Genomic DNA, 22,802 nt, shown 5'->3' on the forward strand with positions numbered 1-22,802 from the left:
GAGTATAGCAAGCGCGTGTAATAGCAAACGTGTTCGAGACAGTGTTTGATGACAAGATTGGAGCGGATTAGAGACAACACGCCTGGCAAGCGGGCGCCTTTGATCGCTAAAGATTGGAGCTCGTGGGAACCGCTATGCGTAAAAAGCCTCCGGTGGCAAGCACTTAGCTTGAGTAACTTCAATCTCCCTTTTGTGCGTGTATATGCTCTAAAGGGCGTTGTAATTGATGACAATGTAGCGGCGAAATGGATAAGGCATGCGGCGGACTTCGTTCATGATTCAAGTCGGACGAAATATGTCTCTGCGCATGAGATTTGCCACGCTAGACAGTTTCGGGCCCTTTTCTCTCCCTCCTGCCCCCTCCCGTAAAACCTCATCGCATCGCATCGCATGAGATTTGCAGTTTTTTATTGATTCGGATAGCGTTTTTTTTTTCGCGAGCATGACTTTACAGGTATTACAAAAAGCCATTTTTGAGGTAAGGGCAACCGAAGCAGTAGGAAATTTGCCATTTCGTGTGCTCCTAATAAATGTTTGTCTCTCCCTCCCTCTCTCGTTTATTTTTCTATCATTCAAGATCTCCGCCTGTTCAGTGTTCAGCAGCACGTGTTAACTCCTGCTTCCCAGCAGCAGCAATTACTGTACCCGCTAAAAGCAGAGATATTGGCGTGTATCATGACTAATACATACTACACGAAAGCTGCAGCTCAAGTGCCACTGACACCATAAGTTCCTTACTTGCATGTCCTGGCTTCCAACATGGCTTCTTTTCACTCATCACATCGAGAACAACAAGGGCGACATTGTTTAGTTCTTGTTCGCCTTGCCCGAAACTTCTAAAAAATCCCACGCGAGTAAATTATTGAGACTCCTACTTTTATTCTAACAAAATACTTCAAATAGTCTCTAAAGAACTATACTACCGGTGTTTGCAGCCAGAGGCAACTTTGAGCTTTTTCGTTATCCACGCCAAGTAAAAACGGACCAACAGGTCTTCGTTGTACGTAAAGGCCCGCTCGTCGAAACGCGACTCGCGTCGGCGCTAGCAAAGCATTTCCCTCTATGTGAAACTATGTGAAGGATGCACTAAACGCGCATTGCGGACAAAATTATGGAGGCTTCGGCCGCGTGCTGGAAATGCATCTGCTAAGGTCAGGTAATGTTTCACACTGGATGTTTTGATTTCGTGAATACCTACAGCGTAAACGTGTATAGAACAGCGCAGACACACGAACGACAAAGAAGAACGTTACATCACAACGGTTGTGGTGCGACGTTCTTGTTCTTTGTCCTTCGTGTGTGTGTGCTGTAAATTCTTATGTGGCTGTCGCGCCGTTGCCCCTACAGGCCATTTACGCTTGTGAATAATGAATAAAACTTTCTGGTTCTGTACCACCTGGAATCGAAGCCATAGACTCCGCATTTGCGAAATAGAAATCGTACAACTGCGCCATGATTGAAATGTTAACGTCTATAAACAGGACTGAGGATTTTATATAATAGTTTACTCAACGAAAGCGGGGTTAAAAATAATAATCAAAATTTACCCATCACTCCGAATCCAACCTACCAGCAAACCCTATTACAAATTGTCTTAACTGCACTAAGGCTACATAACGTCATGCATTGACGTCACGTCGTGAGGTTCGAAAGCATAAAAAACGGCATGACCGGGTACATAAGTGCTTGCACAGCGGAGCATCACGTACGGAAAGTTTTCAAAATCAACCGAGGAGCGCGAAATCAAGCACATGCCGTATTTTTATTCACGGCACAACCCGCAGTGCAGCTTCACGGCACAACAGCAGGTTGTGCCGTGAAGCTGCACTAAACAAAGAAACCCGGCGTATTATCCGCATCCCTACTTTGTCACTGAAGTTCTCGCATTTTCGGTGCGGGTTATACGCGCGAAAATACGGCAATACTCCTGTGAACGCCATTAAACCTTTTAATGCAGCCTCACTATCAATTTAGAGGGGCGCTCCAAAGCTGCCTTTACAATATGGGTAAAAACGGGCGTAAGTAGACTTCTATCGTATATATGATGACAGATTGTGAATAGCGAAAATAAAACAAACGAGTAGCGAAAGTAAAACAAGAATTTCATTGCCACGTTTCACCGCAACGTACCCAAAAGAAAAATCGTTGCGTCGATGGAGCAAATATCTGACAATTACGAGGCCCTACTACAAAGCGTGCTCTATGCTTCCACGCCCGTGGTGCGTTGCGCTTTCTTTTAGCGCAGACAGCACTTTTTGAAGCCGTACGCTCCGCTCCCACGACCATCACTGCTAATTCGGGTGCATCGCGGTGAAACAGACCGACGCAAATTCTTACCCACTACGGCCCTGGTGTCGTAAAATCCTCTAACGCATTGAGAACAAAACCAAAGCTGCCAGTTTTTTGGGCAAGAGTTCTTACGGAATGCCTCTTGCGATAAACATCGCCATTGTTGCATTTTCGCGTAGTTGGAGGCTATGAAAAAGAAGAAGCTCCATTATTTCCCCCATGACACGGGCTATGACGACAGGTTGGGCGAAGAAAGTGAAGTCCTGGTTTGTCAAAAATGTCCATAATCTGTAAATACTTGCACTACTTCCTTTATTTTTTTCCTGTAGGCTCAGGATGTCGTCGCGTTCACGAAAAAACAAAAAAAAAACACAAAAAATCTTTGTTTTCTACCCGAAGGAAAAAAATTAATTGCCTAATGGCATAAATAATTGTGATGCCTGTAAATTAATAAATACTTGAACTATCGGGTAAATGTTTTTTTTTTTGTTTCTACGCTTATAAAGTCCATAACTGTACAAAAACATGCACAAAAGCAATTCTCGCTCGAAATAAAAATCCCTAGGGAAACCCCGAAGGACAGAAATCATTAGCGTGCATCCTATATAAAAACACTGTTAAATACACAACAAAAGGAACATGAACCAATGTATTAGGCGCACGACGGTGTGGCGTTTCGGACATGAGAGCCACTTCTTTTTAAACTGTCGTCACGTCGCGCGTGAAGTTTACACCAAAACACGTTCTCCCCTCAAAGCCCAGCGCTCGGAGCAGCCCCGTCGATTCAAGGCCGATCGGGTATATTATAGCACTTACCGCGCGTTATGACCGCGCTATGGGCCCAGCCGTGTCCCCGCGGGGAAAAGCAGCGGAGAGAATGGGCCCCCGGTTGCGGGGGTGGGGAAAAGAGAATGGAAAGCCGTGGGGAGTGGGAAAAGCGGGGTTCGTTGTCGACGAGGCCGTCGGACGCCGGCCCGCGAAGAGATGGCGCTGTATGAGTCGGTAGAGCCAACGTTACTGGTAGAGCTGCGGCCGATATTAAGGCCATCTTCGTACGGCTCTTACCCTGATGAGACAGGGCCCTTGTATGTGCGCTCGTGTACGCGCTTATACAGTCTCTTGTCGGCTTCTCTGGGCTTAATGTGTATCTTATCTTGGCATTATACACCCGGTTGTCACACACTGGTCCGATCGCCGCGTTCAGACCAAAGGCCTGGGTACGCGGCAAGTACGCGGCTTTCTGGTTGTGCTTAATGCTGCTGCTATTGATTTCTGCTGGACGCACAAAAAAATGCGTAGCAGCTGCGCAGAGCGACCGGCGTGCATATAGGGCTTGGAGCTGTTCTTAAGTCGGGGACGGGAAAAGAAAATTTGCAGCAACTCCCAAAGGAATTGTCGGATAAGGCGTATATACGCCGCTCTGGTACACACCAAGCCCTCGTAAAGTCGTCTTACAAGTATACACAAATGCAATGGTGGGAAGACATGTTACAATGGCAATTATAAGAAGTCTGGTATTACCATACAAATGCCTAGGGTCCCTATATCGAAAACCTACATGTATAGCTATGAAACACTGCACATTGGGACCCTTTAGGTTCAGTTTTTGTATAGTACACAAGTGCTTGACAAGAAAGTCATTCGCTCAGGGGCAATGCAAACGATGTTTAATGGAAACTTAGGCCTTTGGACTTCTTATTATTAGAATTTTCGTGTGAGGGATACATCACGCGTTACTAACGGACAGATAGCTTTCCTGGTTGAGCCGTTAAATATCCCCAACTGGTCAAAATTAATCCTGGGCCCTCCACTACGGCGCGTATAATAACCTACGTAGCGCCGGCGCTTTAAACATCATATTTATTCAGATAAAATAACCGACGTAGACTGTGCGTAGTGTCAGGTATTTGTCGCCTCACGCAAAGCAACTAGCAGATTTAGTGAGTTCGAGCATGCCAGCATACTGTGGTGCGCATTACCTGAACCCTTGCCTCGGAGAGGCCGAGCCTCTGCGAAAGCTCCTCGCGCATGAAGGCGTCCGGGTAGTGCGTCTCGTCGAACAGTCGCTCCAGCTCATTCAGCTGTTCCAGGGTGAAGTTGGTGCGCGACCGCCGCTGCTTCACCTTGCTGCCGCTGTTTCCGCTGCCGCCGCCACCGCTAGTGCCGTTGACGTGGCCTCCTGCAGGTGCAAGATGTGCAAGTGAAAAGGTGCGCAGGAGGATAAACGGCACGTTGAAATTCAAAGAAAATTGGAAAGAAGAAATGCCGCAAAGAGTGTGTGGAACGTACGTATACGGTAACGTGCTTCGCTGCCCCTCAAGGAAACACGGAGATCTTTTCTCATCGCGTGCACGAGAGTAGTAGCTTAGCAGTGATCGCAGATGCGATTGTTAGAACAGGGTTCTCGGACTCATAGGGGGAGGCTGGCCGCAGGCAACAAGTTTTGATTTCCCTGGCCGCGAACCCGACAAAGACGAGCCGAAAGATGCAAAGAGAACTTTTAACGCCTCCAGTGAGTGAATAAACTATATTGCTACGAGCTTCAGGGTTCCCGCCCGGTGAGGGGGGCCTTCACCAGGCTAGAGTGTACTAGAAGAATCTTACTCTAACAAGGCTACGCTGGATTGAGGAGGGGTTGGTACTGGCCAGCTGGCCCGCTCACTGGTCGTCGGCTGGGTGAGGATTGGGGATGAGGGATGGAGTTTCCTGACACTCCCATACTATGTGATACAAGGTGACAGGTTGGGGACGGAAATCACAGGAAGCGTAGTAGAGGATGGTGTACACGGCAGGGAAGAGTGCGCCGTGGGGAGAGGAGTTCGTCTGAAGCTGGCGAAAGGCGGTCGCCTCGGCTCTGGATAGATGGGTGTTTGGTCGCGGGAACCGTGGTCGTTCACGGCGCTACTGGGCTAGGATTTCCACGCTCCATGATAAAGGAATAAGCTTGGGAAAGTGAAGAGACGTCGTGTCTTCGCCCTGTTGAGAAAAAGGCGCGGTGGGTGGGAATGCGAACAGCGCCTGGTGCCGCCTCCTTGCCTTGTAGCACTCGTGTCCGGGGGTCCTGATAATGTGTCTTTACGGGGGCTGTCACATACTTCACAGAATTATGAGGGATGCGGATGATATGCGGTCTAGCAAGAAGTTGCGGCAGATGGCTTGGGAATCCGCCATTACAGTGAGTATTAGGTATTCGTTCCCAGTGGTGGCGGCAAAGGCGATAAAGAAAACAGTAAATGAATCGACTACTTTACTGCGAAAGGAGGCCAAGGAGCCCTGTTCAGAAAAAAAAGGAAAGAAGATGGTTGATAGGGGAGCCGTTACAATTAAAGTTTATGCGGTCACTTGAGGTCGGGTATGTCTCTAATCCACGGGGGCACACATTGTTGGCGCCCTATGGGTTCGGAGCGCGTTCGATCGAAAAACCCGTTATAGCGTGATGGAGCGTCGTTACTTGGGATGTAAAACATCAGATGATGGAGCGCGAAACTTGATAGTATATAAATATTTCTTGTATTTTTGTTTGTCAAAGAACACTTTTTGATCAAATTTAATTCAGTGAGCGACCGAAAGACAGTTCTTTTAAATTAAACGAGGTTGCATTTTGCATTCGTGGCGCCTTTTTGTTTATAAAATTAAGGCCATGCTCATTGTATTAGCAGTTAAAAGGGTTAAGATACTACTCATTGTATTAGAATTTAACAGAGTTCATTTCGAAAAGCGTCCCTGAAGCCAAGCCATGTGGGTATGCAATGCGAGAGCAAGAGCGCCCGCACAAATGCATTGACCAACGATCGATGACGTGGTATCCAGCACTATTACTGACTCCGAAAGGGACAGCGGCTCGTGAGGTACCTCTTTACTACGAGTATCGAGGCAGGGTTCCAAGGCCGGCAAGGCCGCGTTCGTTCGCAGCCGTCGCATGCGAGCGGGATCGCTTGATGTTTGCTTGCTTACTTAACCCCAAACGCTCTTCCCTTTTAAAGCGCTGACATTGTGCTTTCTTAACGTGAGGCGCAGCTGCAAATGTAAAGGTATTCCGAAAGTCTTTGGCGTGATTTTTTTAAAGACATTTAGAGTGGTGATGCAAGATTAAACGTACATTCACACTTACGGACGCGGCGGAGTGAGAAACAAACACGCACCGGCGCTTCCTGAATTCGACTCCTCCTTCAGCCGAGGCGGACCGGCGGTGCCCAAAGGAGCGTGCAGCACGTCCGACTTGAGGTCTGTTGCCGCGGAGGCATCCGGTGGGGCTGCTGCTGCCACGCGGTGGGAAGAGGACGGCGAAGCTCCGTTCCCGGAAGAGTTCCGGCCAGGCGTCAGTGCGGCCAGTTTCGGCGGCCCTTCCGGATCCGGTGAGCAGCAGGCTGCGAGCAGAGGAGGTAGTGCACGTAAACTTAAAGGGGCACTGACACAAAATTTTGAAGGCGACCCGCCGCGGTGGCTCAGTGGCTAAGGCGTTGCGCTGCTGAGCACAAGGTCGCGGGCTCGATTCCCGGCCGCGGCGGCCGCTTTTCTGATGGAGGTGAAAAGCAAAAACGCCCGTGTGTACGAGATTTCGGCGCACGTTAAAGATTCCCAGGTGGTCAAAATTAATCCGGAGCCCTCCACTACGGCGCGCCTCATCGCCTGCGTTGCGTCGGCGCGTTAAACCCTACAATCAATCAAATCAAATTGAAGGCGAGATAACTTCGGAGATAGATTGGTGGGAACACATATACATCATCTGCAAAGTATCAGCGGCGAATACAGCCTAGAGCATATTTAAAATCAATTTTAAAGTGTGCGAAACGCAACCGAGCAGCCAGCAGAGGACCACGCGCAATCGACATCCCGAGGATATTGTGTAAATAAACAACATCCAAACACATCACGAGTTTGTGTTTGCCGCTTCCGCACTGCCGGCGTTTTTCGCCGGCTCGCCGCTCCAATCGGAGAGCCAGAGGACGGAGCTTCTGCTCTCGAGAACGAACGACCCGATCGTTGGCGGCAGAGGCGCCGTGATTTCGTCAGCTCATCGGGAAGCTGGCCGCGACCAAAGTTCTACAGCGATTCCAGGCACTCTGTTTCTATTACTGTTTATTACTATTGGATGCGAAAACGCGCCGGGGGCCCGAAAAGCCCACTGAGCTAGCCGCACGGTCGCTGTGCAGGCGGCGGCCACGGCCGCGAAGTGGCCCAGGCCGGCGCAGGTAGCTCGAGTGATAGCTTGTTACCGCTGCACGAAATTGTCCCCAAGTCCCGACCATGGTGGCTTGCATGAGAAAGGAGTTAATGATGCGATGGCGGGTTGCATTAAAAATTGTCATCTGCACTGCTTACGAGAGCGGCACTCGAATATCCACCGCAGTGCTAAGCCGAACACATCTGTAGGCGGACCTGTTGGCAGACCGGCCGACTGCTCCCAGCGCGCGTCTTGCCACCCACCGTCTCGAGCGTCGCGCGTCGTTCTTTAGCCGCGATAGCATTTGCACTCGCAGCGCCTGCGTCACATCCACGGTCGCTTTTTAATTAAGCGCCTCACGAGATCAGTACGTGGGGGCATTCGCAGAAACTGCCGTCGATGCGGATTCGACAGTGCTACGGCGGCTCTGCTCTGTGATATCCCTCCGACGGTCACGTGGTCAGCTTTGTTCACACAAAATCCACAAAATCCATCGTTTCGCGGCACTCGCTGAAACCGAAACTGCGACTGGCCGCATTGAAGATGCCTCTAATTAAACAACCGTCGCACGCTGAAGCAAATGAGGTTTCTACTGGTTATAATTAGGTCACTAGCTACTTATCGCAAAAAAAAAAACAAGATGCAAAATTTTTGTGTCAGTGCCCCTTTAAAGGGACTCCGAAACACTTCCGATAAACGCTTTCATGAAACTCTTTCCTTCACGTCTGTAAGCATTGACAAGGCTATAGTTATCAACAGCATGGAGCGGCACTACGGGATTTGCTCGTAACAGCAGAACTATCCGCCTTCGCGCGTACCTGGTGGCTTTTTTTCTAAAGTGACTATCGAATGCGCTTATTGCTTGAACAAAAACTAAGCGGTCAATAGCCGCTAGATTGATGTAATGACGTAAATCGAGCGCTCGAAGAACGCCAACACTCAAGAAAGAGAATGGAATGGATGACTTTATTACAGGAGGAGGCCAATAGGCCCTGGTGTGGGGCACGGGGAAAAGGGGAGGGGAAGATTGTTCATATAAAGTCTGCACTGCACTGTGAGCGTTCACTTAGCACGATATGCACAGGTGAAGTTGTGACGAGGGCACTCTACTACGACCATGATTGGGGTATCCAAAAGGAGCCGTTCAGGAGCCACAAGGGGTGTGTTTGGGGGTACATCTAGAGAGAGGGTGAACGATCCGCCATCATACTACTTTATAGAGACCTGTTTTGAGACCGAATTCTGTAATCTTCTGTAAAATTTGGGGGTTGTTTCTGACGTGTTGGACATGTTCTTCAGAAGTCGTCGGGCGTACGTGCGTCGTAAGCATAGGTCGGCAAACTCACTCACGAGTGTACTCACACACCCCCCACTCACCACTCATGAGTGAGTGGTGAGTGAGCCTCGCCATCGTTGTGGGCTGGTGAGTGCGAGTGCGAGTGAGTGCGAGTGCCACTCGCGGCGAGCCCCACTCGCCACTCGCGAGTGCGAGTGCCACTCGCGGCGAACGCCACTCGCGAGTGCGAGTTCCACTCGCGGCGAGCGCCACTCACCACTCGCGAGTGCGAGTGCCACTCGCGGCGAGCGCCACTCGCCACTCGCGAGTGCGAGTTCCACTCGCGGCGAGCCCGCTCACCACTCGCGAGTGCGAGTGCCACTCGCGGCGAGCCCCGCTCACCACTCACGAGTGCGAGTGCCACTCGCGGCGAGCCCCGCTCACCACTCACGAGTGCAAGTTCCACTCGCGGTGAGCCCCACTCACCACTCACGAGTGCGAGTGCACTCACTACTCGCAAGTAGTGAGCCCCGCTCGCCACTCGTGAGTGGCGGGTGCACTCGCGAAATGTGCGGTGCTATGGTGCCGACTGCCGGGTTAATTCTAACATTACTAAATAAAGGCTTTTAGAGTAGCGGCACTCTTTTCTCTGATTGTTGTGTGCCGCCAGCATTTTCATTGGTCGGTCGGCACCACGTGATAATTATTTGCACATTGGCGCAGCCATTTTGTTTCTGGGCGCCTATCCTTTCTCTTTTACTCTACAGCGCGGACGCTAGAGCGCCCGGTCGCACTCTGACCGTCACAACCAGCAGCGGTTTCGTTGGGAGAGGTGGCAGCACGACAGACAGAAACAAAATGGCCCCAGACGCTTCCTGGTGCACGAAGTGTCAGTACTCTCAAGCGTAGCTTTTTTAGGGGTGCTAGTGAATCCGATCCTCCCTCCCGTCCTTCCCCTTATTTCGCGGAAACTTTCCAAATGAACACGTGACGGCGTAGTTTAGGATCAAGCTGTGCTCCTGTGCGGCAGGCTGGCGCCGCTTGCGGATGGGAAAATGTGGGGGGAAGGGGGAGGGTGGCGGCTGCCCGGCAGCTCGTCGCCATCGTCGCCATGATGACCGCCGCCGCGACACGACGGCGCCGCCTGCCTCCACCGCCTCTTCTGCCCAGCGCTCAATCAACAGCGCTCAAGGCCAAGCCCGCCTTGCTACACCCTGCTCCCATCTTTCTATCCTTTCGTGGCGGTGTTTTACCAGTTTTACTGGACATCCCCGCTGTGAGCCCTGTTCCAGCTCGGATTGCTCTTTGGAATAAACTGTTTGGAGGGCTGTCTGTAATGAATTCATTGGGAAAATTTAGTGCCGTGGATAGCGCGCTAAGCGATAGGATTAATCGCACACGCTAGCCAGTGCTTTGAAAGATGGCAGCAGCTTTACCGAGTTTTCCTTCCGAACGGATCTTTTTTTTTTATGTTTGCTATCGCTGTCAGAATTTGCAGTTTTTTTTTTTTGTTTTATAGAGCGTGAACGAACTAGGTTACATAAGTCCTGAAAAGCTTTGATTCATGGCTTGCGAAAAATCTGCGAGAATTTTTTGTTTTCACTTGCCAAAAGCGAAGTTTACCCCGTTGAAAGTGGGGTATTAAGACAGGTGGGTATAACAACCGTATATAGACTTAAGAAAACGTGAGACCCCATTAATGATAAATTTAAATTCTAGCTCAAATAAGTACGCATTCTATGCCCAGAAAACTCGTTCCGTAGACAGCCAAAAAGGCTAATGCCGCTCATAACAAAATCAATGCATTGATACTTGTGAAAATCGGGGAACCCTACTGGGACGTCGACACAATCAAAATAAGAAAAATAAAATAAAGGCCTAATGCTCACCACGCGAGATAGGACGGGACAGAAGAGGCAGCTTTTATTGACGAAATATCTACACAAACCATGTGAGCTGCTACACCGGCCACGTAAATTAAGGCTGTCTTAGCCCTCTATGAATGTAATTAACATCTTTATCTTTGACGACTACTCTGATTGTTCTGAGGAATTCTACAGGAAAGAGGTAAAACCACGCGTACAAAACATAAGCGCGCACATATACTGTAATCCCTCATTATGACGAAATCGCTTTACTCGAAATATCGCTTTATTCGAAATTTCTTCTGGTCCCAACCCAAACGCATGCATTTTAGGCCGCATTACTCGAAGCGCACGAAGAGCTGGACCCGCTTAGAGTGAAGTGGCGAGCGGAGGCGGCGCCGAGCAGTGATGACCCAGCGGCGAGTCAGGCGGTGAATATGGCGAGTTGACAAGCTGGTGTTTCCCCGGCGATTTTCTCGAGCCCGTCATACTCGTTTTGCGCCATCCGATTTAAGACAAATGGTCGATATGCGTGTTAGGGTGATTGAATTTTCTTCCGAGACATTGGTCCATGGCGTGGACGCGACGGTGCGCGAAGTGTCGTCGAGAGCGGGGTGCCCAAAAACTCGTTTCGCAAACTTCACGGCTGCACACCTCGGGAAAAAATTGCCCAGTAATCATGCAGAGCCCCTAAAACCGGTCAGTTTTCATGATTGTGCTGTGTACTCACAATGAGCGGGTAAACGTTTTTTGAGCTCAACAAACACAACCTCAGATTCCAGCTGTGGAATTTGCGGCGCTTTCCAGCGCGAAACTCTCGTAGCGTTCCTTGGCGCCCCCACCCCCCTGTAAAAGCGGCCACAGCCTTCTCCTCTTCCTTCGCTCTGCAGTCTGCGAGGCGTGCGGACGCCAGTCACTGCTTGGTCACATTGGAGAAGGGGTTGCTCGCGCCCAGCAAGAACATGAAACATCCAAAGCTCACTGCCTTCCTTGCACCTGAATAAAGTTGTGTTCCAAAGAATACATTGTGCTTTGATTCCTCGCAGTTGTGGCGCAAATAAAGCTCTACGAGTTTAGTTTTCTCGAGTGGTCGCTTATATCAAAAAATACCGCTTATAACGAAATGTTTCGCCGTCGCGCTGTGTTCGTTATAACAAGGGATTACTGTGTATGCACACACAAAGTAATCAGGAACGCATAGTTATTGCTCACAAAACCAGCGACTTTTATTTACTTCTTTATTGTTTTACAATTCAATAAATTCCCTTGTGAAAGGGTATTTTTACATAACGGTGGTCACATGCGAAAACCCGCTCAAGTTACGCTAACAGCCTAATGCAGAATATTAACAAAAAATAGAGCAGCTTCGCACTGTAATTGCGCGAAGAGTGAACAAACAGCGAAACTGGCGGCCCCACCCGACTTATTTTCGGTTCGGTTAAGTTTATCCGCCATTATGGTTGGAGGCTCGGCCAAGTTTTTTGCTTGGTTATTCTTTGAGACACGGTCAAGCTCTCTGCGTGGTGTCGTGGTTAGCCCCAAAAGAGCAATGAACACTCGGTCATTATGTATGTACAATGCACGTGAGCTCGTAACTCCGGATCGGACGTTTCGCTGCTGCTTCACCGGCGCGATATTCGGGATTGTACCAAAGTCGTCTCCTCCGTTCTCGAGTAGCGGCGTAGCGGCTTTCGCGCCGCGCTTGCTCGTCTTTGGGAGTGGCGCTCTTCTTCTATTGCACCATCTCTCCCTTCATTACAGACCGGACTTTTGCATCTCACATGGATTTCCGAACTTGCCGCTGAAAGTTCTCCATGACTGGCAGGCTGGGGCAGAGCGTTCGACAAGGTCGAGCGGTGTCGGCGCGCACGACGACGTCCTCGCTCGGCGAGGTTTTTCTGCGCAGGTTCACCGGCCCAACCACCAGCTTAAACAGCATTCGCTGTTGTAAAACTCAAATGCCATTTGTCTAACGACAAATAAGGTTGAAACGCGAAGCTTTTGAGGCGTGCATTTTGATCGTTGGGGGTTTCAATTTTGATCGCTGGGGTTCAAACTCCTTTCACTTCACCCGCCACGATCATCATCGTCAAAAAGTTGGCTTTCCTGCAGTGCGTTTTCGCAAACGGTCTCCATTAGCCAGGCAAAGAAAGCTTCGCTTAAAAACGAAAGGATTTGTTTTTAAAAATGCAAATAAATGTAAAACCTATTGGCAAATTATATTGTTAATGCAATAATAGTTGGTAGTAAAATGACAGTATAAAACAAAATATGAACCAAACCGTTCAATTTCAAACACGTGCAGTATGGACGAAAAAAAAAAAAAGATATACACAAGCAAGTTCAGTTATGGCACAGATAAAACTCAACTTTTCACTACACGTTTTCTTAAAGAATACCAGAGGGTAAAGAAAAGGTTGCGTAAGAGGTAAAAAATAAGTTGTTGAAATCGGTAAAGAAACGGACAGCATAAAAAAGACACATTGAGAAAGTAAAATATTTGCAGCGGCCGCACAGTTGTTAGTTATTTTGTTTAGATCTTTCTACTGTACAAATATTAGAATTTTAAATGTTTAATATATCGCAAGCACTGTGCAAGTTCAACTAACATTTTCTTGTTTTGCAGTTTTGCCACAGCTGCACGCTTAGAATTATCTGGCAGCTTCCTACACGCTTTTGTTATAACGACGTCACGCTGTACTATAATTCCTTCACAACCTCAAATGTAACGGTAAAGCAGTATTTTTTCACATGGCTCAACTGATCAAAAGCACGGTACATTTCTGCGCAACGCGCGTACTGCAATTATGTCCTAAGTTTGGGTCCATTCTTCGCGTAACCGCGCTTCTATGCCGTTGGTATCTGTCGTGGGGGATCCCACCACCACTTTCGCTCTACGAAGTTTTCTTTTTTTTTTTTACCTCGGCGGCGCCTACAAGCCGGCGCCTGCTTTCACCCAACCCTTTGCTTTTTTTGTTTTCCTTTTCTCGCAGTCGGCGACACCGACGCATATTCGAAACAGCGCTGGTTCGCGCATACGGGCTGGCTGGCGCGCCGTGTATCCTCGCCTCCTCCCTCCACCCCCCCCCTCTTCCCCCCCAATATTCCTTTGCAATACTGTCCCCCCCGTCTAGACACACGGACGCCTTTGCCCGGGACTTTGTCGACGGTCGCCGAAGGCCTGCAGGTCAGGCCAGCGCGCAGTCGTACACGATAAACTGTGCGCCCCCACCTCCCTCCATACACAAAGAGAAAGAGAATAACTATAGGAGATGTTGGCGGCATTTGTTCGGAAGCCAACCTAAGTAGGAGAGCCCTCGTAAGCTACAACCAGGCGCCCGGACGTCGCGGCAATCTGTTGCGCGGCAGAAACGAGAAAGTGCAGGTCGCTACCGCCGCCGCCACATCGCCGCCTCCGCGATCGCCAACGCGACGTATGCCCGGTATGCCGCCGAAGAAAACCCGCGTTCGCACCGGACACTGCAGTTTGCGCTAAGGTCCCTGAAATAACTTCAGGGACCTTAGTTTGCGCGCGACTCCAGCGCCGCCTCTCGCCGCCGCTTAGAAACTCTGGGTCGTGGATGTCGCGACCGGACGTTCAGCGCACGTAAAAACACACGCGCTGCGTGCGGTTCGACGTTGTGTTGCGGAAGGTTTTTAAGCAACATAGTTATAATTGCAAGTTGCAGGGTCTGAAAGGATCAAAAGGCAGCAGGAAAGAATTAGTGGCAGCGCCGCTACTGCTGCGCGAAGGGCAGCCACAATCGCGAAAGGCAGCATGCCATCGTTCTGTACAGGTTTCTCGCTCGGGCAGCCGTGGGAGAATAAGCGTCGCAAGAAATGATTTTAGCAGTAAGAAAAGTCAAGGAAATAAAAAAAGTCATGACATTTTTTGTCAGTGGAAGGAGTAAACTTATGAGTACGATTACCGTTTATGCGGAGCGCAGGCACGAAGGCCCGTAAAACTAAAACGTTTGCTTTCAGTGTTCATACACATCACGCGCTGCGATAGCGCATGCCGTCGTAGTAGTTGGATAACACAAGGTATTACCGCTTCCGCCACTATTGTTTTATCAGCAGTAACCTTTTTTTAGCGCCATTCACGGTTCACGGCACCAAAAGGCGGCATAAGAATATGCATTCACAGCACTTCGCGAGTGACGCCAAAAGCAATGTCAAGACGGTCAATACGCATCCCGCTTACTTCCCTACTTTGTTCCCCGAAGTGTACATAGTTCGACCACGCGTTCCAAGCGAGAGCATGGAAAGCTATCAAAGGCATGCAAGGTTGCATTCACTCGTGCTGACTTCTTTAATGTGTTTATACTGAACGTCTCCGATGCTCGTACATCTCCTGCCGAATCAGTCATCGGCACTGTTGAGGTTGACAACCCAGATATCCATATGCATAGAATTGCTCCGAACGGCTCAATGTCCCACCAGGTAGTATCAAGAACGTGGCAAACGTCACCCTGACCTCATTAAACTGAAACGACTATACAAGAAAATCAACGATTACCAAAAGACATCACAAAGTGAAAACTGGCAAAATCTTTGCCATCGGCTCCGGCAAGAGGGAGAGGCCTTTTTCACTTATAATGGGGCATCTTTCGCAGCCTTTGCGGTAAAGCAAAGCTTCCTATCATTGACAAATGAGACTGCAGTCTGACTATTATGACGTAGAAGAAACTATTATCAAGACTCTCTTTCCGCATGCTGCGAAGGATAAAACGGCACTAAAATCTCTTTCCGACATAGACATACCACACCCTCTAGACGAACTCAACACTCCTTTTACCCTGGGAGAACTTCACGTTGCCATCGCTCAAGGCAAATCTAGATCCGCTCCAGGCCATGATAAAATCACTTGGCAAGATGTCCGCAATCTGCCAACGCACGGCCATGAAGCCCTCCTGAGTGTTGTCAACGAATCATGGGAAACGGGACAAGTCCACGAGCACTTGAAGACGACCATCATTCATCCCATCACGAAGCCTAGTAAAGACGTCCGCAAAAACCTGAACATCTGCGACCTATTTCACTAACTCCTATCATGTGCACGGTCATCGACCGATTAATTAACAACCGACATCAGTTCCATCTCGAGCGCACTGGTTGGTTTCATCCATCGCTAACCGGCTTCAGACCTAATCCTATAGTACGCACGACTACCTTTGGGTGCTCCGAAGAGTCATAAATCGCACATCTCGAAAACAACTCCCGGATTGCATTCTGGCAACATGTAAATAAATAATTTGGAACCTAATGCAATGCGTGTTAGTGGGCCAATCAATGCTTTCATACAAAGAAATCACCCAGCTCGATGTGGTTCAAGCCTTTCACGACCTAATGCAAGCTTCGCCATTTTTGAAATGAAGCTTTCCATTCCTCACTGGTGGCGTCGGCGTCTGAGTAAAAAGCACCGCAGGAAAGCAAACTTTATAGTGGGTTTCACAAAGCAATGATGATGATAAGCGAAGGCACATGAAGCGCCTCAAGAAAAAAACCTTTCCCATGGTGCGAATCGCGCTTGGGTCCCCCGCGATATGAAGCCGACGTCTATCCGATTGCGCCATTTCGACACTGTTGAATCCGTTTGGATTTTAAACTCAGGCTCTGACTCAGTTTGCACGGGAGAAAGCTTCGAGTTTTAATTCTCTTAAGAGAACGGTTTGATTTTTTGTCAGTTGAATCAAGTTTTTCGGAGTTGGCGATTGTTATGGGGCACGCCCCATAGCCAATGTGAAGCTCTTAAACACCGAATTTCCTTTTCGCTTCATGAAACGACATCACTGTGGTCTCGGTGTCAATATGGCCACATTTAAGGTCTCCACAAAATGGAACGATTCATCTGGTTTACAAACAAAGCGAAGTTAAAATTAAATTCCCGTTCTGCAAAGGAACAAAGCGAGTTGTAATGCGAATTAGTGGCGGTTGTGAGTGAGCGTGAGTTAGCGTAAGCGGGCGATGGGAGTGGCGAGTGCGTGAGTGGAGGAAGCGAGTGGTGAGTACGAGTGAGTGGCCATTGCGAGGGGTGAGTTCGATTGCGAGGGAGTGTAAATAGGAAATGCGAGTTGTGAGCGTGAGCGTTAGTGAGTGCGAGTGGTGACACCGAATGGTGAGCGTGAACGCGAGTGAGTGCGAGTGGTGAGGGCGGAGTGGTGAGCGCGAGTGACTGCGAGTGGGGACTACGAGTGGTGAGTGTGAGCGCGAGTGAGTGCGAGTGGTGAGGGCGGAGTGTTGAGCGTGAACGCGAGTGAGTACGAGTGGTGACGACGAATAGTGAGCTTGAGCGCGAGTGAGTGTGAGTGGTGGGGACGAGGGGTGAGCGTGAGCGCGAGTGAGTGCGAGTGGTGTGGGTGGAGTGGTGAGAGTGAGCGCGAGTGAGTGTGAGTGTTGGGGACGAGCGCCGAGTGTGAGCACGAGTGAGTGCGAGTAGTGAGAGCGGAGTTGCGAGCGTGAGTGCGAGTGAGTGTGAGTGGTGGGGACGAGTGGTGAGCGTGAGCACGAGTGAGTGCGAGTGGTGAGGGCGGAGGGGCGAGCGTGAGCGCGAGTGAGTACGAGTGGTGGGGATGAGTGGAGAGCGTGAGTGCGAGGGAGTGCGAGTAGTGAGAGCGGAGGGGCGAGCGTGAGTGTGAGTGAGAGCGAGTGGTGAGAGCGGAGTGGCGAGCGTGAGTGTGAGTGAGTGGCATCCAGTTTTGCCGAGCTATGGTCGTAAGGAACTGGTCGCGGTCAGTCGAGTAAGCTGAACAAGCCCAGATGAGGTGGAAAAGATTCGGTGTATTGTTGCTGCCACAGTAGGGGCACCGAGGACTAGCAAGGTGCCTATGCGTTGTCCATTTGGAGATGACGTCCGGAGTGTAGGCCGAGTCAGCGTAGACTTTATTAGCGAAAATTTCTCCTGTTCTTGGCAGGGACTGCAGAGGAGCAAGAAAACCAGGTGGTGAGGCGTCGGCAAGCCGTTGCCGGCTGAGGTTCTTAATTCGACGGTATTTTTGCTGCCAGTCCATTTCGCATGCCTGTTGGGCTCAGGTCTTCCTTGGATGGACACGGGAACCATGAGAGGATTGCGTATGGCTCTCGCAATATAACAAACACATACGGTCTCACTGATGAAGCCGAACTTTTCGGAATCCTCGGCGCCATTCAGGCCATACAAAGTGCGACCTCATTTATAACCACCAACAAGTTCCGTGTCATCACTGACTCCCATGTCGCTCTACGGGAACTGAACAGGTCCTTCTCGCCCAATTCTACGGCCACCAACATTCTTTACAAAATTCGTGACCTCACTCACGAAGGGTTCAAGATACGCCTGGTCTGGACTCCTGCTCACACATATGGAGCGGACGGAAACCATTCCAGCGCATAATGCTGCCCAGGAAAGAGAGAAAAATCTTTTGAGCTGGTTTACAACTAATCTGATGGTCATTGTTGGAACTTTCGATGACGACGAGGACGTCGCAAGCAGCGAGCGCAACAGACGCATAGACGAAGAAGAAGGCGACTAGGCGAGGCGACAAGATGGCTGTGCATTGAATGGTTCTCTGTAAACAATGTAGATATATCTGCATTTCCCAGACGATGGCCTCCTCCCTTGCCTCCCTGGACGTTCTTCCACATGGTGCCGAAACCCGGGACGTCAAGCGACACGACGAGGTGAGCCATGGAGCGGAAATCTACTCTTCGACCGCATTGCTCATCCCGAAGTGAGGAGGAGGGGTCGAGGCAGATGAACCGGCTACAGATTGCTCATAAAAGCCTTCTTGAATTCAATCGGAAACTTATTGCTGAGAAAACGCCCACTCTTGAGGAAGCAAAAGACGTCGAGGCCGCTGTTTCGATGGTGAAGCCCCAGCACAGTGCTGACCGACTTGCTGCTATCAGCGAGAAGCTGTATGCCCTTGCATGCTGAACCAGTGTCGACGGCCAACACGACGACGCTGTAGAGTCGGTCAAAGAAGCACACGAATCGTTGGTTCACTTCGACGAAGACTTGATGGACGAAAAACACTTGTCCCTCAGGAGCCACACCTCGCAAGACAAGACAGAAGGCAACACATACCAAAATATGAACTGAGTCTTACAAGCGACAGTAATTAACCTAAGGAGGCGACCGCAACTTACATCAAGCCAACGACTTCAACGACCTCGATGGGAATTCCGATAGTCTGTTGTCAACCCTCCAAACCTTCAAGCTTGGCTACATCGCCAGCCCCGACGACATGTGCTTCTATGAATGACAACTCAACTGAGACAGCGCTTGAGGTACGCCAGGCAACTGTGCATCTTTCGCTCAGACCTGAAAACGCCAAGATTCCGGAAACACCACATGAAGAACATAACGGAGACCCTGAAGAGCTCGCAGCTACATCAGAACAAAACACCCTGGACGAGGAGCTGGCTTCAGCAGGTGTCACCATCGAGGAACCCACGACTGAAGCACTTGAACCCTCATTTGCATGTCTGTTTGCGGTAATGAGATCTCCTTTAGACGGTATGCAGAAGAACTTTTTCAAGAAAGAAAATGTTGAACCCCGCGGAAAAGTACGCAAAACTGCGTCGGACAATATTAGGTCGTCATTACGAAACAAACGTGCCCGTTTGTTACATAATTGCGGATGCGACAGCTGGGAGTGCGTACGGCGCTATGCCCACGACCAAGAAAACAAATGGGCAACGGCTCCAACGCCACCAAGCCGCATTATCCCGCATACACGAATACTTGTTCGGGCGGGAGAATGTTGAAACTTTTGTAGAAGACGAAGATGAAGCTGGCACCGAGCTGAACAGACAACTGGAGAAAGAGAACAAAGACGACCAGGCGAGGCGACGAGATGCCTGCTTAGCACCCGGTTCTTTGTACATAGTGTGAATATATTGGCTTTCTATCGACGACGGCCTCCTTCCTTGCCTCCCTGGACGTTTTCTACAGCCATGGAATAGTTATTTCTCGCTGAGGTACTTCGGGACCCCCTATTCTAAGTACTGGATGTGTTTGTTGACTGCGTTCTGAAAGCATTTAGGATTTAGAAAGAAGACGAAAAAAAGTGATCCAAGGTCCCTTTAATTTCGTGATGCGCATGAGTTTCCCATAAGCCATTCGAAAGTTCAATTACGGCTACATGTGGCGGAGCTACACGCGGGATATGACTCTAGGCTCGGTGTAGTTGGGATTGCGGATTAATTTCAACTACCTACAGATATTCAACCAGCGCGGAAAAATATCACACGCGCGGGAGTTGTTATTTATTTGTTTTTCGCCTCGACCAGAAGAAAAAAAAAACACGATCGACGATTGAGTTCGTAAGCTCTTGCTCAATAACGCAGTTCCTCAACACCTGAGCCATCGACGCCGCTATCGACCGTAAAAAATCAGGTGGTATATATTGTTACTTGGCCGCATGGCAAAGATAAGACGAACCATGATAAAAAATGATGAGAGATATATTTACAACTATTTTCATGGCGGCTATCTAAGAGCCTGTGCCGTCTGCGTACATTCTTCGCGGCCGTGGGATGTCTCTTCACGCAACGTTTGCGGACACCTGCCCTTTCTGTGTGACTCCTGCGCCAGAAGCTGACGTTGAACACTTGTTGCGAACTTGCCCAGGTCCTAGAAACGCCGGATTCAACACCTCCGAGGCACAGCGCTCCATCCTGGGAGGCCCCCAGGTCTTAAGCGTTGGACATGGGGACCCCAGCACGGGTCTCTTCTTGGATATTTGCGTTGCACTGGTGCAATGTTGTACCTTTTGAACTTCCTGTTGTGCCGTAGGTCAATCTCTCGCAATTAAAAAAAAATATTCTTCGTCTTCAATGTTTGAGAGCATAGCGATATGTTCTACTGCCCTCTTTGTCTTCTCGTTGCAATATCCAAGAGCGAAATGACACTCAAACGTCTGGTTTATGTTGGTGGAAGCGAAGGACGACCATTTTTTGTGCAGGGGGCGTGGCCCGGCGATAGCAACGCTGCTGCTCCAAACCAGAACCCTGCTTTCTCTGGGACCTCTGCTAGAACTACAGGGTATGATAGAGTTCTGGCCAGCCACTGTGACCGTGTGATATTACGCATTAAAACTTTCCCTTAAAGAAGCCTGCCCTCGAGCGTTTCATCTACGTATGCTTTGGCACGCGGATTTTGCGTTATCCCTATCGTGAATGCCCATTCTCCGGTACCAGGAGTGAAGATAAATCTCTCCGCACAACACCCAAGATTCCCAGACTTGGTGCGTTACTCCGTGACCACGGTCACTGCTCGTCAACGGCCGGCGTCGTTCTGTTCGGTGGGTTTCTGACTTACCACTTAAAAAGGGGTGAAACTATTTAAAATCGCGATTGGTCTTACATAGAGAACTACAGCCCTTCTACAGGCAGATAGTCTCCGGAATATATATCCCGCAGCTCATTGCACCCACAGGGGTTTATGCAAGCAGGCTTTGTAGATGTCTCACCGGAAAACTAGACTAATCATCGTCAGGCTAAGGATTGTGGATTTTTGCCCTTAAAGGGGCCATGAAGACAAAATACAGCTTTGCTTAATTTCATTCATTCATTCATTGGGAGGTTTAACGCGTCGACGCTGCACAGGCAATGAGGCGCGCCGTAGTGGAGGGCTCCGGATTAATTTTGACCACCTGGGGATCTTTAACGTGCGCCGAAATCTCGAGCACACGGGCGTTTTTGCTTTTCGCCTAAAACAGAAAAGTGGCCGCCGCGATCCGGAATCGAACCCGCTACCTCGGGCTAAGCAGCACAACGCCTTAGCCACTGAGCCACCGCGGCGGGTAACTTCGCATAATTTGAAAGAACTGGGCTTCAGTACCTCACGCAGCTCCATTCCAGCCACGAAAGATGTTTTTAACCAAGAAGACGGAAGAAGTACTGAAAAGCTTTCAAATTTCGCGCTACAGTGACGTGTTATTGGCAGTAGCGACGTCTAATGGGCCAGAACTAAAAACATAATTTTCAGTGGGTTAACTGCACGTTAGCATTCAAGCGATGGGATTAAACGGAACAGAGGTCCTACTAAAATCTGTCAGTCATGTGTCTCAGCGATGGGTTACTTCCGCGGTCGCCAATCACACAAACGAAATTCTGTGACGTCATAGAAAGGTTCCCGGAAAGTGGGTAGGGAATCGCCAGATCCACTAGATTAGGCTTCAGAGTATTGGCACTCTTTTCTGCCGTTGTATGCCGCCGACAGCAGCCATTGGTCGAACTGCGTCACGCGACATTTGTTAAACCGAAAGACCCATGGGCACTGACGTTTTAGTGCCTCTGTTTTGCCGCGCCCGCGCTCTTCGATAAGGCGTGATTTTCGGGGCGCACTGCGGCTGTATGACACGTTGAGAGTGAGTAGTAGCGATGCCGTGCTGCTCTGTACTGGGCTGGTTCAACCGACGGGAAGGTGGAAAAGAGCTCTGCATCACTTCATGCTGGGAAAGGACGACAGTGGCTTAGCGTAACCTATAGCCACTTAAAAAGCGTAGCTTAATTAGTGGCTCTAGCATAATCTAGAACCACAAATAATCCACGCCAGCGTAACCGAGCCTGACCCTATCGCCCCGGCGCGCTGTCTCTGAATCTTCGAAAAGTAAACACAGCTGTCATGGTTGCCAAACCGCGCCCGGACCAATTTCGCCCATCAATTTAGGCCTCAATAGAGCGCATAAAGCTTGCCACCCTGGCGCCAGGCACCAAAATGGCTGCCGCCGTGCGTCAGTGTCGTTATTCTTAAGCGTAGCTTATTTAGGGGTTCAAGGAGTCACCACACTGAAATGTCTCAGGGACCATTGCGGAACAGCCACTTAGCGAGGCAGATGCGACTGGATTGCCATCCCTCTGCCTGCACCGGCGCGCGCTTGTGGTTATTCGTTGATCCTAGTGAGTGGGATGCAACCGCTGACTGCCTTACTATGATCAAAGAACCTTTGAAATTTGCAGAAACATCGTCTCATAAACCTCTTCACTGTTTCGAAAATTTCATTACATGAAAAGAATTCGCGAGACGCATACCATAGCTGTTGCAATATGCAGTATGTAGAACCAGAAAACATATACACAGTACGGAGTTTATTGCTCCCCGCTACCAAGAAAAAAGGAGGGAAGCGCGTGTTAGAAAACACTGTAAAAAAAAAAGAGAAGAAAATCGTTCTGCCCAAGCAGCACGTATTTGCTGCGAACGATCTTTGCCCCGGAGGTCACA

At 49.6% G+C, this 22,802-nt stretch overlaps 1 protein-coding gene across 1 annotated transcript in view; it reads right to left on the reverse strand.

Annotated features, from left to right (window-relative positions):
- LOC144167446 (uncharacterized) overlaps window positions 1-22,802 on the reverse strand; it is a 59,442-nt gene that overhangs the window by 20,370 nt on the left and 16,270 nt on the right. Inside the window, exons 2-3 of the mRNA XM_077696705.1 lie at window positions 6,432-6,656; window positions 4,269-4,468 (exon numbers count right to left, since the gene is read on the reverse strand). Of these exons, the coding sequence (XP_077552831.1) occupies window positions 4,269-4,468; window positions 6,432-6,656 (425 nt within the window). The remainder of the gene's footprint in view (window positions 1-4,268; window positions 4,469-6,431; window positions 6,657-22,802) is intronic.

The sequence above is a fragment of the Haemaphysalis longicornis genome, unplaced genomic scaffold (genome assembly GCF_048455015.1).
Source record: "Haemaphysalis longicornis isolate Haplotype H1 unplaced genomic scaffold, Haemaphysalis longicornis Haplotype H1 scaffold_2, whole genome shotgun sequence".
Taxonomy (NCBI): domain Eukaryota; kingdom Metazoa; phylum Arthropoda; class Arachnida; order Ixodida; family Ixodidae; genus Haemaphysalis; species Haemaphysalis longicornis.